This window comes from Melanotaenia boesemani, chromosome 8 (genome assembly GCF_017639745.1).
Source record: "Melanotaenia boesemani isolate fMelBoe1 chromosome 8, fMelBoe1.pri, whole genome shotgun sequence".
NCBI classification, from domain to species: Eukaryota; Metazoa; Chordata; class Actinopteri; order Atheriniformes; family Melanotaeniidae; genus Melanotaenia; species Melanotaenia boesemani.
Genome location: NC_055689.1, coordinates 17,813,044 through 17,827,931, shown reverse-complemented (window position 1 = coordinate 17,827,931; position 14,888 = coordinate 17,813,044). Strand labels below are relative to the sequence as shown.

General features: G+C 37.1%; 1 protein-coding gene across 1 annotated transcript; it reads left to right on the top strand.

Annotated features, from left to right (window-relative positions):
- The first annotated feature begins 3 nt into the window (after positions 1-3).
- On the top strand, positions 4-5,915 carry aire (autoimmune regulator). The gene is made up of 13 exons (XM_041993366.1): positions 4-1,130; positions 1,403-1,577; positions 1,710-1,850; positions 2,056-2,121; positions 2,200-2,331; positions 2,493-2,620; positions 2,719-2,840; positions 2,962-3,031; positions 3,341-3,478; positions 3,922-4,043; positions 4,412-4,490; positions 4,594-4,692; positions 5,687-5,915. The coding sequence occupies exons 1-13, from the start codon at positions 984-986 to the stop codon at positions 5,768-5,770; spliced, it is 1,503 nt and encodes a 500-aa protein (XP_041849300.1). The 5' UTR covers positions 4-983; the 3' UTR covers positions 5,771-5,915.
- The last annotated feature ends 8,973 nt before the right edge of the window (positions 5,916-14,888 follow it).

The following is a 14,888-nucleotide window of genomic DNA, read 5'->3' as shown; positions in this document are numbered from 1 at the left end:
CAGAAATCTGGCAAGTTTTAGTGAGATTTCACTTAAACAGGCATAGAGAGAAAATGAATAGATCCATAAATATGACCTAAACAAATAGACTGGTTTTCCACATAAGTCCTGAAAGAGAATTAATACTACCCACAAGAGTATAACTCTTCAGTTGAAATGCAAATAATGACAGTAGACAGCAAAGACTAATATCTATAAAGACATAAGGTGTTCCACGAAAATTTTTGGCCTAAATGGGTTGTTGCAAATTTCTGTAGCTTTCATATGTTGTAGACAGCAAGTGCAACAAACATAAAGGGTGTTTAACATGTGATTTTCCAGCTGTACCTGAGCCTTGTTTGAAAAAGATTTTATTGAAGAGTAAATGAGGAACAACAGCTATCAGGCGGAGAGTTTAGCAGCCAACCAGTCATGCAGTCAATCTGTCAATCAGTTAATTGTTCATCACTTTGATTATCTCCTGTCCATTGCAAAGTCCTAATTATCACACTAATGGATAGTTCCCTGAGATGAGTCAGTGTCTAAAAACCTGATAGGTGAGGGGAAGTTGAAATGGAAAGAACCTTTTAGGAAGAAAACTGTCATTGTGACACATCAGGTGAACTCTGCTGATATAAGAGGACAGGTATTCCCCTAGGTGGAGTCGGTTAGTGCTGTTAGTGGACAAATGAGTTCCATAGAGACACAAATCTAAAGGGTTTGCCTCCCTGGTGTGCAACATGCATTGAAAGTCTTCAAAACTTTACATAAACATAATCATATACAGGAATATATAATAGATCATTTAAAAAGTATAAGATAATATGAAAAAAGAACATGAAAGATGGTTGTTTAGAGATGTAAAAAATATCCTGGCAAGATCCGACAAGGCACCTGCACAGTGTTTCCTTCCCTGAGAAGGACACACCTCTTGAACCCAGATAACTTGCATGATCTCAGGTCTGATCAGGTCACTTCAAATCTTACTTGACTCAAAGTAGATCATGTCCAGAGTGGAGGCTCAAAGAGACACAAACCTGCGCTGTCTGCTAAGAGAGCTTCGTACCGACATCGCCATGGCTGTGAATGACCCTTTCCCTCTTGTCTTTGGTTTGGCAGACAAAAACATCATTACTGAGCAGCTGCTGAAGGTAAGAAAGGGAAAGCGTTAGGAAATCAAAGTGGAAGAGTTTATCTTCTAATAGAAGTTATTAAGAAACCATTATTCTTATATTATTGGGACTTTCTTTTCAACTAATCACTCTCATGTTTTCCAAAATAATTTACAATTATTTGATTTAGATTTGTCCCATCATAAGGAAGTTTTAGTCATCAAATAACTAGACTTTTTGCTTCTGTTGTATAAGAATTAGCTGTTTTCAGACTACAGAACTCATAAACTGGACTTCTTGTTGTTTTTTAGGACACTCTGGAAAAGGAGGGTAGTGAGGGGATCCACAAGGCCATGTACTTCCTTCTGTCGTGGTTGTTAGAGCAGAATAGATCCACAATCCAGGCTTTCTGGAAGAACTTATCCAAAGACTATAATGTAGACAGCTACCCAAAGCTGCAGACGCTGCTTGCTAACTTGCATTCTAGTATGTGACCTCCAAATTCCATCAAAATATTTTATTATTTCATTCTTACTGATGTTAGAACACGTGTATCCAGGTCTACAGTTTCTACATATATATCGTTGTTTCTTATTTTATTGTTGATTTTTATGACAGGACAGGATGCTGCAAGTTCCAAAAGTGAAAACAGATCTTCTGGAGGTCTCAAAACTTCTAACAGCAAGAAAAGGAATCATGAGGGCAGTGGGACAAACTCCAGGCATTCAGATTATCGTGCCAAGACAAGTGATGGAGCAGGTCATGTCCCTCAGTCCTGTTTCTGTCCTCCAACACAGCGACACCAGTTACAACAGACCCGAAAGAAAAGAAAGAAAGAAAAAAAATACTTCTTTCCATTGTCAAGTTAAAAGAATATATTCATGGGACAGTCAACATTTGTTTTAACAAAATTAATTATGCATTTATTATAAAAACAACCTTGTGTGATGTGTTTTTATTTCAGGGAATAAAATGAAGCTTTACAGACTGAAGAGTGAAGCTCCAGCCCCACCGCTGCCATCAGGAAACTGTAATAGTTATTTTCATCACAGTAATTCACTACGACTAATATTAACTACATGCTCAATTTAACCGATGTCTGCCACAGGTGTACAAGTGTCTTCTTCAGTTCAGAAAGGAGTGCCGGCATCCTCCTCCTCCAAGGCCTTTTCTAAAGATTTGCCAGTCAGCCATGAAAAAAGAGAAAAGATACAAATCAAGCAGGAGTACGGGTCAGGTGGTGAGTCATGGAAAATACTGTTAAAATGAGTTGAAATCATCAGGAAACTAGATGTAAATTTACATTGTCATCAATTAATGTAATATGGCTATTTCCTCTAATAAATTTAAGCAACAGTATATCTGAGATGTGCCACAGTGAGAACTGTTTTCATCCAACAGAGACCACCAGAAAGTGCATTGAAGTTGCTGAGGGGTTTTACTCTGGAGGCTTAGCAGAGACAAAACCGGACACATCCAAGTCTGTCAAGACCACATTTCACCACAAGGGGGAGACAGCCACAAGCATGGTAGCAGCCTCTTGTCTTAAAAACAAACTCAGTGTTTTAATGAATGTGAGTTTGTTACTGCAACAGCATGCATTTATAATGTGTGTGTGTGTGTGTAGATTCACTGTAATGATGATGAATGTGCGGTATGTAAGGATGGAGGGGAGCTGATTTGTTGCGATGGCTGTCCTCGAGCCTTTCACCTGACTTGCCTTGACCCCCCGCTGACCTCCATACCCAAGTGAGTAATGAAAGGGTTAAAAGTGTGTAAATTTTCATGTATTGGTGTAAGTGTGTTTGTTTAACGATACCTTGATTTACAATGCAAGGGTTTAAAGGTGCTTCCATTTTTCACGCTGCAGTGGCTCTTGGCAATGTGAATGGTGCTGTGGGCGCAGAGTAAAAACAGAGAATCCCCCACTGCCTTTACAAGTAAGTGCCAGAGATTTGTTTTTCTATTAGAATATTTGCAAACATGTATAATTAATTTTACAGTTAAATCACTGCTTTGGTCATAGTTCAGGGTTTATAGTAAAGCTAAGGAAAAAAAAAAACCATCTGCTTCTTTAACATTTCCAGTAATTTGCATGTGTACAGGAGGGACAATGTGAACCATCAAACTTATTTACAATAGCACATTATTGCAAAGCATCATTAAAGCTTAAAAGGATTTGGTTTGCTTTGAGCAAAGACGGACTGTATTTTCTGATGTTAACTATCATTTCAATAAATTGTATCCAGGCTCTTCTGGCTCAGCCTCAGCAAACAAACAAAAACCCCCCTACCTCCATCACAGATGTCTCATTTTACCCTTCAATGTCGTCTTCCCTCACGAGTGTCACAAGCTCTGTGAATGTATCCAGTGGCAGAAATAATCAGGTGAAGCACTAATAAAGTTTCTTTTTCCATTAACCATTTGATTTCTGTGGCTGCATCTTTTTTTTTTTTTTTTTTTTTTTTTCGGCCTCTGCATGAAAATTGCATACCCATAATGAAATAAGTTTCTATTTATATGTATATGTCTGTGTTTCTGGTCAGAAAATAAATGAAGATGGCACATATCACTAATGAGAAAAAGTTTCAGGCTTGCCAGGATGAATATGAAAATCTGTTCGGACTGAAACAGCTGTAGCTCTGAACCTCTGTCAAATCATAGTATCATATGTGAACACTGTTTCACATCGTCAAATCTGATGATGTGAAGCAAACAAAATGAGAGATTTTAATACAGACAAGACAGTAAATTAGTCATTCTTCCAATTTTTCTGCCTTTTGCCTTTATTCTTGTGTGTTATTTGCTGCATAACAAACTCTGTATTCAGTGCTCAGATGGGGAGCGTGTCGGTGTGAGGGGAGTGTGTGGTGTTTGTCACCTTACTGGAGGGGATCTGTCTCGCTGCCTCCAGTGTTTCGAGTGTTTCCATACAAACTGCCACTTCACAAAGTAAGACAACCACTCATTTCTCTCTGATATAACAGAAAAGGATTGTAGGGTACACATGTCACACAGCAATTTAAGTTTTTTTTTACATTTATAGTGTGTATTGTATATTTCTAGAGAGCTCTCTCCTAAACTCGAGGATTAATGTTTTTGCAAAGTAATACCAGTGGCGCAGATGCCACACAAATATTTTCACCTTTGTGTTTCAGTGAATGTTAACCAAAAACATAATGTTTCTCAGTCAATGTAGCCAGTGTAATTTACGAGCTGAAGGGCTTTGAAGCTGTTCATCTGTGACCTTCACAGTGTGTATTGATTGACAGAAACATGATATGAGCAGCATGACTCACAGTCTTTGTGTGTTTTTTAAGAGGGATGTCCATCTGCTTGTCCTGCTCCAGGCTGTGGGGCAGCTCTACAGAGAAAGAGGCTGAACCACGAAGTGTGCAGGTGTGTCTGTAAGCACCTACAAAAAGACACTGAAAGTATTTAATTTTCTGAATATGCATAGTTTAATCTGTGAAATCCTTCCTGTTTATGTGTGTAATTTTAGTTTACACCAGCAGCTCAAAATACACTCATTCATGATCAGAGTGCTTCCATCTCTGATCCCATCATCCAGAAAGATGAAGTGGACCCCATCCTCGGAGATGTGAGTGAGGCTCAATAATGCTACAAATGTAGACGTGATGCAAAGGACACAAAGCATGTCAGACACAAGATGGCTGCTTACGTTCTCATCACACAGGCAGCAGATGAGTTACCATACAGCCTGGAGGGCAAATCAATAAGCAATGTGTCAATGTGTGGTCTGTGATGAAGGGCCTTTTGGATTTCCTTTCTGTCTCTGCTGTACTGAGGTTAATTGTAGCTTTACTTTAGATGAAATGATGTGCACTTTTAGCAAGTCAACTGTTATTTGCACACTGGAAGCTGAAATTAAAGACGAGCTGGTGGGACGTCATTTAAGATTTTAAGATGGACTGAAAATCATCTTCCAAACCTGCTGCCAGTTTCTACAAGACACTTTTTACAAGCAGTGGTAAAAGAATTTGTATGCAGCATTCAAAAAGGCTGTGATCAATGTGCAAGACATGCTTAATCACAGTATCCATAGTTTTGCTAAATATGTCAGTATAATGAGCTGGCTTGTCTGACTCTATGAAGAACATTTGTGCCCTTCCCAAATGTGAAGTTTACATTGAAGAGAAGTGTTGCCTCTTTGAACAGCTTCTTTGAGGTTGTAATTGCTGCATCAGTCTCTATGGATGGAAGCTTTGTGGCTTTTTGAAGAGAACTATAACAATAGTTCTGATACTTTCAGTTTTTGTTAATTACTCACCACACTTTCTATCAAACTAAGAACAGAAACAGTAAGTTGGGAAAATTATTTTACTAATTTAGTTTCCAGTTATTACACAACAGTTGCCTAAGAGCATGCTTATAAATTCTTCCAGTAAAGACAGCTGAGTTTCCTTTTACTAGACAATTAGTTTTGGGGTTTGACAACTTTGTAGAATGACTTTTTGTTATACATCTACTTAGCAATAAATCCTGATGAATGCATCTTTGTTATCTTTGGGATTGAATCCAGGGTTGTGTGCAATATCGAACTATTGTGTTGTTTCTGCTTTTTTCTATTGCAGCCGAACTCCATTGATGGCATCTTACAGTGGGCCTTCCACAACATATCTCGGCCTCTTCCAGATTCTCAGGGATACTACCAGTGACAAATAACCAGGAATGCAAATATCATAAACAATTACAAGATAAAGGAGATGACTTAAATACAAAGTCACATAACTGCTGTTCTTCCTCTCTGTATGTGAAATAAATAAATGTTGGTTTAGCTATTGGACACGCCACACTACTGAATCTCTGTTGTCCTCTGTGCTTGGTTTGTATACTCTGCAGTTTGCATTGTGTCCCTTGTAATCAGCAATTCCATGCTAGGATATATATGTATGTTTTGTTAGAGCAATTGCTTTTTTCTTATTAAAAACATTATTTGAAGAACATATACCATAAACCAAAACTCTTAGCCAAATTAGCCTGTAAATCAGAGCCTGCTCAACATGTAACTGGCTCAAATTTATTTAAACCAGCTGACAAAAAGGGAGCTGGGGGCTTCTGGAACATTTAGGAAAAATCAGCTTGTCTGGTTGTCTCTTCTTTATGATCTTACCTTTAGTCAAACATGTCATACACATTTTTTCTCAAGTTTCTGTGTAGCTTCATAGCATTCCTGAGCGGGACTGGGGTCAGTGCTGACGTGGGAGAGCTGGCAGTAGGCCACTGACACATCTTCTCAGGCCTGGGGTTCTCACAAGCAGAGTTACAAAAATGTTTTAACTTCAGTCTTTTTTAATATTATACACAGGGCAATTAATATTATATACAGGGAAAAAAGTAGTTCCATCTCACTTGTTGAAATTCCCTGATGCACCAGGGGATATGCAGTATGCACAGAAGTAGGGGGGAAAAGTACAAACTTCCAAGTGTGCATGAAGTTATTTTCTAAGTACATTTGGAACTGCAGAAGAATTCACATTCACATATTACACCAGATGGTTTCAATACAATGAGGTATGTACTCTGAGAAATGTCTCTGTTTAACAGGAATTCCTTAAGGACAATATCACTTAGATGGGGAATGTTGTTTTTGTCATGCAATTCATGAGTTTTAGGATGACTGCCAGTAGGATGGAGCGCGGCCTGCCAGCGCAAAGATTTTTCTCCCTTTGGTATTTGGTTACCATGACTCCAAGCTCCTACAAGCTCAAAACAAGGAATGGGAAAAACACCTCGGTGTGTCTTTCTGTGCTTGTGCAGTTTTGTTTATTTATCAGCACAGTTTGCACAAATGCTTCATGAAGCATCCTAAAAACTTCAGGCCTCAGTAGGGAAAGAAGCATCTCTGACACTGAGAAGGAAAAGCCAAGCAAAGAGGAAACAAAACTCTTTTGTATTCCTCAAAATAGTCTTGTTTCCTCTTCACTTGGCTTGTTTGTTTGATTAATTTTATAATCCATATGACTTAAAAAAAATTCTGCATGAAAATCTGCTGACATTGTTTTATTTCTGGAGAGGAAGGTTTTTAACTCAGTTTTTTTTTTTACTTCCGCTTTTTTAGAGCTTTCTTTTTTCTTTTCTTTTTCTTTTTTGTTGTTGCATCCCACATAAGAGACCACATGGAAAAGCTGATAAAACTTCCCAAGAGCTTTCTATGTTTAGCAAAAACACTAAACCAGGAAACACTCTCTCACCACAAGGTGGCTCCCACCTGAGACAGATGCAATTAAACACTACAGAAATTCGCTATGCTATCAGGTAATGATTGCAGAATGATAAGAAGAAGTATTTCCTCCAACAAACAATGTCTGTGCTGGCTGGGAATTACCCAGATTTTATCAGAACAAAGACAACATTTCAGTTTACACACTGTACTGCACAGTTTCAAGTGCATGCTGTCTTTCAAATGGAAACACAGTACTGTTAACTCTATCACAATTACTTTTCTCACTCAAGGTATTTTAAATACAAAGTGTGGTCAGTTTATGAATCATGTATTGTTCTTACATATTTATGATCTCATTTACAAAAGTGTTGGACAACATAGAAAGCCAGAACTGAAAACAAAAAACAAAAGGACAAAAAAAGGGAATAATTGTGCGGTATAGAAAAAAAAAAAAAAAGACAGCAACAAAAAATCTCTGATATCAAACTGAGTTAACAGACAACAGGCCAGAAAATTTATTTGGTGTAAAAAGAGAAAGGCTGGATGCAAAGAAGGGGAGGGGGTTACTACATTTTGAAAGACTACATAGACAAATATGTCAACAAAACAACCTCACATAAACCTCCAAATAATTCAGCAATTTTATCATCTGCAGTACATTATATAGTTAAAGGAATCTGCAGAAATTTCTATAAACAGGATTTATAATGATCTTCAGGCAGCTTTGCAGTTTGGCAACTAGACTGTACTTCAGCCAAATACACTCAAGTGTGGAGTTTTTTTATGCAGGCTAAAATGGTCCATATTTACATTTGAAGAATACACACCATCTAGTGGTAATAAAGAGTAACTGCCTATAAATTGTAAAACTTGCATCCATGACAGAAACAACTACATTGCAGTAGGATAAATCCATCCATCCACTTTATGTACCTGCTTAATGTAATTCAGGGCTGCAGGGTGGCTGGAGCCTAGCTATCAGGAAAGAGGCAGGATTAGGACGACAGCAGCTCAAGCTATCATTGCTTTAATTTTACCTTAAGCGAATACTTCAGATTTCTAACCCTAACAGAGCAAAATTGTTGCCTGAACCCAACCAAGAATTAACATTTTAATCATGAAGTGTTGTGTTTACATATTGCAAAGGCAAACAGCAAAATACAGATCATGCTTACTATGTTTTAGTCCTTACCAATATTATGTTATTACCCCAAATTTAAATTACAAGTGTTTTAATAAAGTGTTGTGTTATTAAGGCAAGGCAAGTTTGTTTGTATAGCACAATTCAACGACAAAGTGATACAAAATTTTTTACAGAAACACTGAAATATCAGAAAATAAGAATCAGATAGAGGTGGATTGGACCCAACTTTAATCACTACATCTTAGCTAACAAGCTGCAATATATCTCCAAATGATTTAATCCTAGAAGTCTAGATGAACAATGGTTAGATGTAGAGCAAGTATTATGTGAGGATCTAATCATCTCTGACCAGTCATTAAACCACATATGTGTTTTAAAAGCATTAACATCAGTTCCTCTTTAATGGCTTGGTGGGAATTTCTAAAAATAACCAAGTCTTCACTTATTCCATGTAAGCTTGCATCTATCTGGAACAACGCTGACATCCTGCAAAACAAAAAGATGATTAACCTCACTCAATGGAAAAATACAATAGAAAAAGGAAACGTCCTGTCATTTGATATACTCACACTGTATTTAATGTACTATTTGATTGCTCACACTGCACTGACAATACGACTGACAACTACTTCCATGCTTTGTGGTCCTGCACACCTGTCTGCAGGTTCTGGCTTCAGGTATGTGAAGATATGTCAACAGGTGACTTGGGTGAAATTAACATAGTAATTAACCCTGTACACATGATCTTCACAGTTTTAAACTTAAAAGAAAACTATTCTTGTGTAACGAAAAAATAATCAGTGTATTCAGGAGTTTAGTTTCTTACTAGATCACATCAGTACTGATACAATGTCTGCCTCCTTAAAGAATCAGCTGAATTTCACTGCCTCTTGTAAGGCGTGGTCGCATTTGCACAATCATACTCATCTTTCATCACTCCTCATTCCTCATACTCTGCTTGCTGACACAGTCACTGAGTTGTCCAGTGGGTTCATACACCAAGAGCTACTTTTGTTTATGTAGTTTTTTTTGTGTGTTTCTAGTACTTTGGTTGTTGTGATACATGTTGTTGCTGTCTTGGTTATTATTGTTTTTAGGAACTCCTGGTGATTGTCAGCCTAGTTTACCTTTTAAAGCTGTAGGAAATACTCTGTTGTGTTTCTGTACAGGTGTAGCAGAGAACAGGTGGGTCTGACACTTGAAACTGATAAGAGACCCGATTCAGATGACCTGAGGGGTCTGGTATTGGGTCAAGAGATCACTGATGTATTTTTTTCTAAACCTTTTAGAGCTTTATAGACCAGGAGCAGAATTTTAACATCTATCCTCCAATTAACTGAGTAATTTTCTCCCGATCACACCATCCTGCTTATCCCCCATCTACACCATTTTATGGATTTAATGGTTTTTCAAAGGAAACACTTGAGGATATTTGTTTCTATGTGGAAACGTTCATATAAGTTGTGTTTTCCTCCTGCTGTCTGCAGAAGTCAGAAGTTTACAGGAGTGGTTCCCAACCTGGAGTCCCCAAAAAAGTACAGGGGGCCCCCAAAGCTTTGACTATTCAGAGCCATTGTGACTAAAAATTAAGACCATGTCCACATAGACAAGTTGAAGTGTGTCAAGTCAAGTTTTTTCAATCCTCTGAACATTTCATTCACATGAAACTGGCTTTTTGAGAGCCTGAAAACCCAAACTTCTTTAAACCAGATCCCAAAGAAAAGAAATGGGGTCAACAAAATCTGCAATACAATAATTTAACAAATTTAACCTAAAAAACATGAAAAATTAAAAGAAAGATGGGGTTGGTTGTAGCTCAGGGACGTCTGCCAACCTCAAAGTCAGTGGTTGGATTCCAGGCTTCCCCTGACTACTAACTGAAGTGTCCTTTTTTTGTATTATGAAATTATGTACAGTATAATAATGCCTGTAACTATAAACTGTGTAGAGTCATTGATATTAGTTAATAACCTTAGGCATTTTTCAATCCTTTTAAACAGGGATATATATATATATATATATATATATATATATATATATATATATATATATATATATATATGTCCATGTTTGCCATTATGTTAATTTAAAAAAAGCCACTTATACAACTTCTGCATCTAATCAATTTTTGTCAAATTTTCAGTTTTAGTGAGGTTAGTGAGAAGATGGAGCTAAAATAGTGGAGCTAACCTTGATTTTTCTTGCAACATTTGATTAAAAAAACGAGTCTGAGAAACATCACAGAGCAGATATATGCTGTTTGGCTTCACTGAAGAACAGGACTCAGCCAGAATACAGTATTTATGGTGAGAATCTTGCTAAAGAAAGCATAAAACTAAGCATGGTTTCAGCACTGGGTGGGTCATGGGGTCCATGGCTTTTTAGTATTAGCATGAAAGGGGTCCTCAAGATAAATAGGTTGGGAACCACTGGTTTACATATTGCTGTTGTTGGCTCATATTTCAAACGCTTTGGTTGAATAACTTTTGTCAAGAACTCTTCTGAAAACTTGTCAGTGACCTCAGTTTTTTGTTTCATCCACAAATAAAATAAAACTTAAAACTCCTACATGGACAACATAATTTAACATAGATTGATGTGACATGGAAAGCTGAATGTTTGAGTTTACTTTTCCACAAATAGGTATGGTTTTAATATAAAATTGTATAAACTTGGGAATGTTGTAATATTCTTATAAGGGAGTACAATCATCATTTATCTATGTGTTCTATAATTCCTGCCCATGACTTACATGTTGTGACAGTTGGTCAGGTTACACATGTATTTGAGTGCATGTTAGCTCCTGCAGGAGTACAGAGATATCAGACTTCCAGGTTTTCCTTCATTAAAAATAACAAGTTCTATAACTATAAAGTTTCCAGTAACCAAAGGTGTAAAACCAGGGTCCACATTCCTCTGGGGCTTCTCAGATAGCAAGCTCTATGACCTGCTTGAAGAGCTCTTTGCAATGTTTTAGTTACAGTCTACTATTCTAGTGCAATACCTAATGGTTTTTTAAGTCATATATTGGTTTTTTTAAACCTAGGTAAAATGGGCAGATGTGAATACCTGGTAAATGCATTGAGGAGATTAATGACTGAATTTGCCTAAGCTTTCTAGTTCACCATAGAGCCTCGTTCTATACACCTGATATCCACCAACCAGGTCAGAAATCTGGGTGAAGTGATAGACTCAGACCTAAATTTTGAAAAACACATTAAGGCAAATACAAAGTCAGCCTACTATGACCTTAAGAAAACATTGAGGACAAAAGATCTGATGTCACAGTAGGACCTGGAAAAACTAGTCCATGCTTTCATTAATAGTCGGCTTGATTATTATATCTCTGTTTACAGGTCTACCCCAAAAAAATCAGTTAGACACCTGCAGCTTATTCAGAACTCTGTTGCTCAAGTCCATTACACATTAGTCCAGCTCTGAGGTCTTTACACTGGCTGTCGGTCTGTCAGAGGTTAGACGTCAAAGTTCTGCTGCTGGTCTATAAAGCTCTGAATGGTTTAGGACCAAAGTACATCAGTGACCTCTTGACCCAGTATGAACCTACCAGAACCCTCAGGTCATCTGGATCTGGTCTTTAATCAGTTCCCAGATTCAGAACCAAGCATAGAGAAGCTGCATTAACTTCTATCCTCCACAAACTCCCAGAAAGCCTTAGATCAGCTGAAAAACCCCGTTTGCTTAAATCCAGGTTAAAGACCCACCTCTGCTGTATTTGAATAGTTTTTATTTAAAATTAGTTTCTTTTAAGCTTGAATTTTAAAACTTGATCATATCTATCTGATGTTCTTTCTTTTTCTTTCTCTTTCAATTTTAATTTTAAATTATGCTTCATATTTTCTGATGTTTCAATGTCTCTTTTAATTACTTTAAATCACCCTGTCGTTAAATTGTGCTATAAAAATAAACTTGCTTTTTCTTCCATTTCTTTGTCTTGACTCATTCTCTGAAAGCTCTTTTGCACAAATGCATCAGACAGAAATAAGAGCACTCTTTCCAAATCCAGATAAGGAATAGCAGTGAATAAAAAGATAAAATTGTTTAAACGTGTAATGAAAGTATTTGGCAACATATGGTGAAGACTTTAAAGAATGCTATGTGTCAGTCTGCACTATAGTCTGGAGTCTTTTTCTGTTGCATTACACCTCCTCTTTGGTCTAAATATTCTTTTCCCTGTCTCACCACATTCTTACAAGATGTCTAATGAGGCAAAAAGGTCAAGAGCGCAAGTAGTATATCACATAGGGCTTGAGTCGTGGTCTTATTTTTGTTGATAGTATTTCTTTTAAAGCCTGTTTTAACTTAAAGATGATGAGTGTCCAGTCTTGGCCTACAAACTTCTCATTGATTCTTTAAACTAATATGAAAATACTTATAAAATTTGTTTGACAAGACTTTCTCTGGGAAATGTTTCTCACATGACAGTTTCATGTTTGGGAAGTGAGCAGCCAGCTTTCTCTGTCAGTCATTGTGAAGTCACAAGGTTAAATTCCGTTAACACACACATCCTGTTACGACTCTGTTGGACACAGGCCAGGAATTCTTGGAAAAATATGATAGGTAAAATTCCCACACTTAGTGCATTTACTCAAATGTTTCTTTTGACCTTTTTAAGATTGTGAGCAACTTTCCCGTGTGTGTTCCTGCTGGCAAACTGCTGGTCTGGAGTGTTGAAACTTGCACGACTTCCAGGCAGGACCCCTCACTCTTTGCTCTTACCATTGTTGTGGACAGGAAGTGGCCTGTGAGGGGCCCTACACTTTCTTGGCATGAAGCTACACAGCAGAAAGTGTGTGTGTTTTTTTTAACACTGAGTTATTTAATGTTACTGAATGAAAGTCTATTTTAAAACCAAATTTTATAAAAAATGCTGACTTTGTAAGTGTACAGGTTTCAGTACCAGTTTGTTTCACTGAATAGCTCTGCTTCATGTGCAGAATGATGTATTCTCATCCATCTTTTAACATACGACCTCACTATAGGCATTTTGCTTACAACTGAAAGGGCTCACTGACCTTAATTTATATTGGTTGTTGGAGCTGCTGCTGTACTTCCTGACCAGTTATTTCCACCATGTAGGAAGTCTCTCTTAAAGTATAGGTCCCTTACAAGAGGCCTGGGAGCCTGAGGGATCTGTGACATATCTCAGCTATTCCTTGAACTGCACTCCTTCAGATAAAGATCTCTCATGTTCTTGAAATCTACCGAAGCCACTCTCCTAGTTATGGGATCATAACCCTTTGTGCTCCCCTTACCATTTTACAAATATTTCAGCTGCTTTTGAAACCTAGTACTTTTACAGCTTCTTGTTTTCCCTGTGTAATTTGTTGACCGCCACATTATGCAGTTAGTTATCCATCACAAGTTTATTAATTGATTGACTGATATTTCTTTATTTCTAACAAAGAAATAACACAAATTAACCAACAGATTAAAGAAAAAGCAACAGTTACTATGAAGTCTGAAAAGGAACATGATGAAGTAAAAACCATATTTATTCTTGCCTCCCTTTATAAACATAATTTTTATCTTCCTTACAGTTGTTACATTAATTCTTTAATTGTCAGTTTTCAAGCATTTTTTTAGAAAAAATAAATACAGAAAACATAAATATAGACATGTATGTATGTAGTAGTCACATACCTATCTATATGTTTATACTCACATACATGCATAAGCACAAATATTTTAGCACATATACATACATCCATGCATGTACACATAAACATATTCCTACATATACATTTGCATTTTTGCATACTCATGCACCTGAGCATATACTCACACATATCTATACATTCTTATTTATTTACAATTATAGCTTTATGTATATATATATATATATATATATATATATATTAGTGCCACTGACTCATCAAAAAGGTGAGACAGATTTTCAACACTCCATTCTTCTCATGAGAGTAGATATGACGTACAATGTTCTGGACAGTCTGGTAAATTTCATCAGGTTTTCTGACTTCAGGTCTTCAAAACCAGGTCAAAATACACTGGAAAAAATAGTTGCAAATTATTAGTATTATTCAAACTTTAAAAATCCACAGCTTGAAAAGGATCTAGAACTCTGTTGCAGTGAATTTAAAATGAAAGTTGAAATGAACGCCACAAGCTCTACTGAAAGTCTGTGGGATTGGAACGAATCTAAAGTTTTTTCCTTAACCTTTGCTCCTCTGTTTGATTTAGTGAGATGGTTCAATGCCAACATTCCTGAGTTACATAAGTGTGGTCTGAAGTCAGTGAGGTCCAAGATCTTATTTGTGTTCCTGATCTCAGTGAAGTAGATCAGAACATACTGTTAGCTGGAGGTTAACACTATGTCAACACACACACACACACACACACACACACACACACACACACACACACACACACACACACACACACACACACACACACACACACACACACACACACACATCACAGCAGTGTC

Coding starts and splice junctions, on each gene's coding strand:
- aire (XM_041993366.1), top strand. CDS start 984: ATGTCCAGAGTGGAGGCTCAAAGAGACACAAACCTGCGCTGTCTGCTA. Junction 2,841..2,961: donor CCGCTGACCTCCATACCCAA/GTGAGTAATGAA, acceptor TTCACGCTGCAG/TGGCTCTTGGCAATGTGAAT. Junction 4,491..4,593: donor CTGAACCACGAAGTGTGCAG/GTGTGTCTGTAA, acceptor GTGTAATTTTAG/TTTACACCAGCAGCTCAAAA.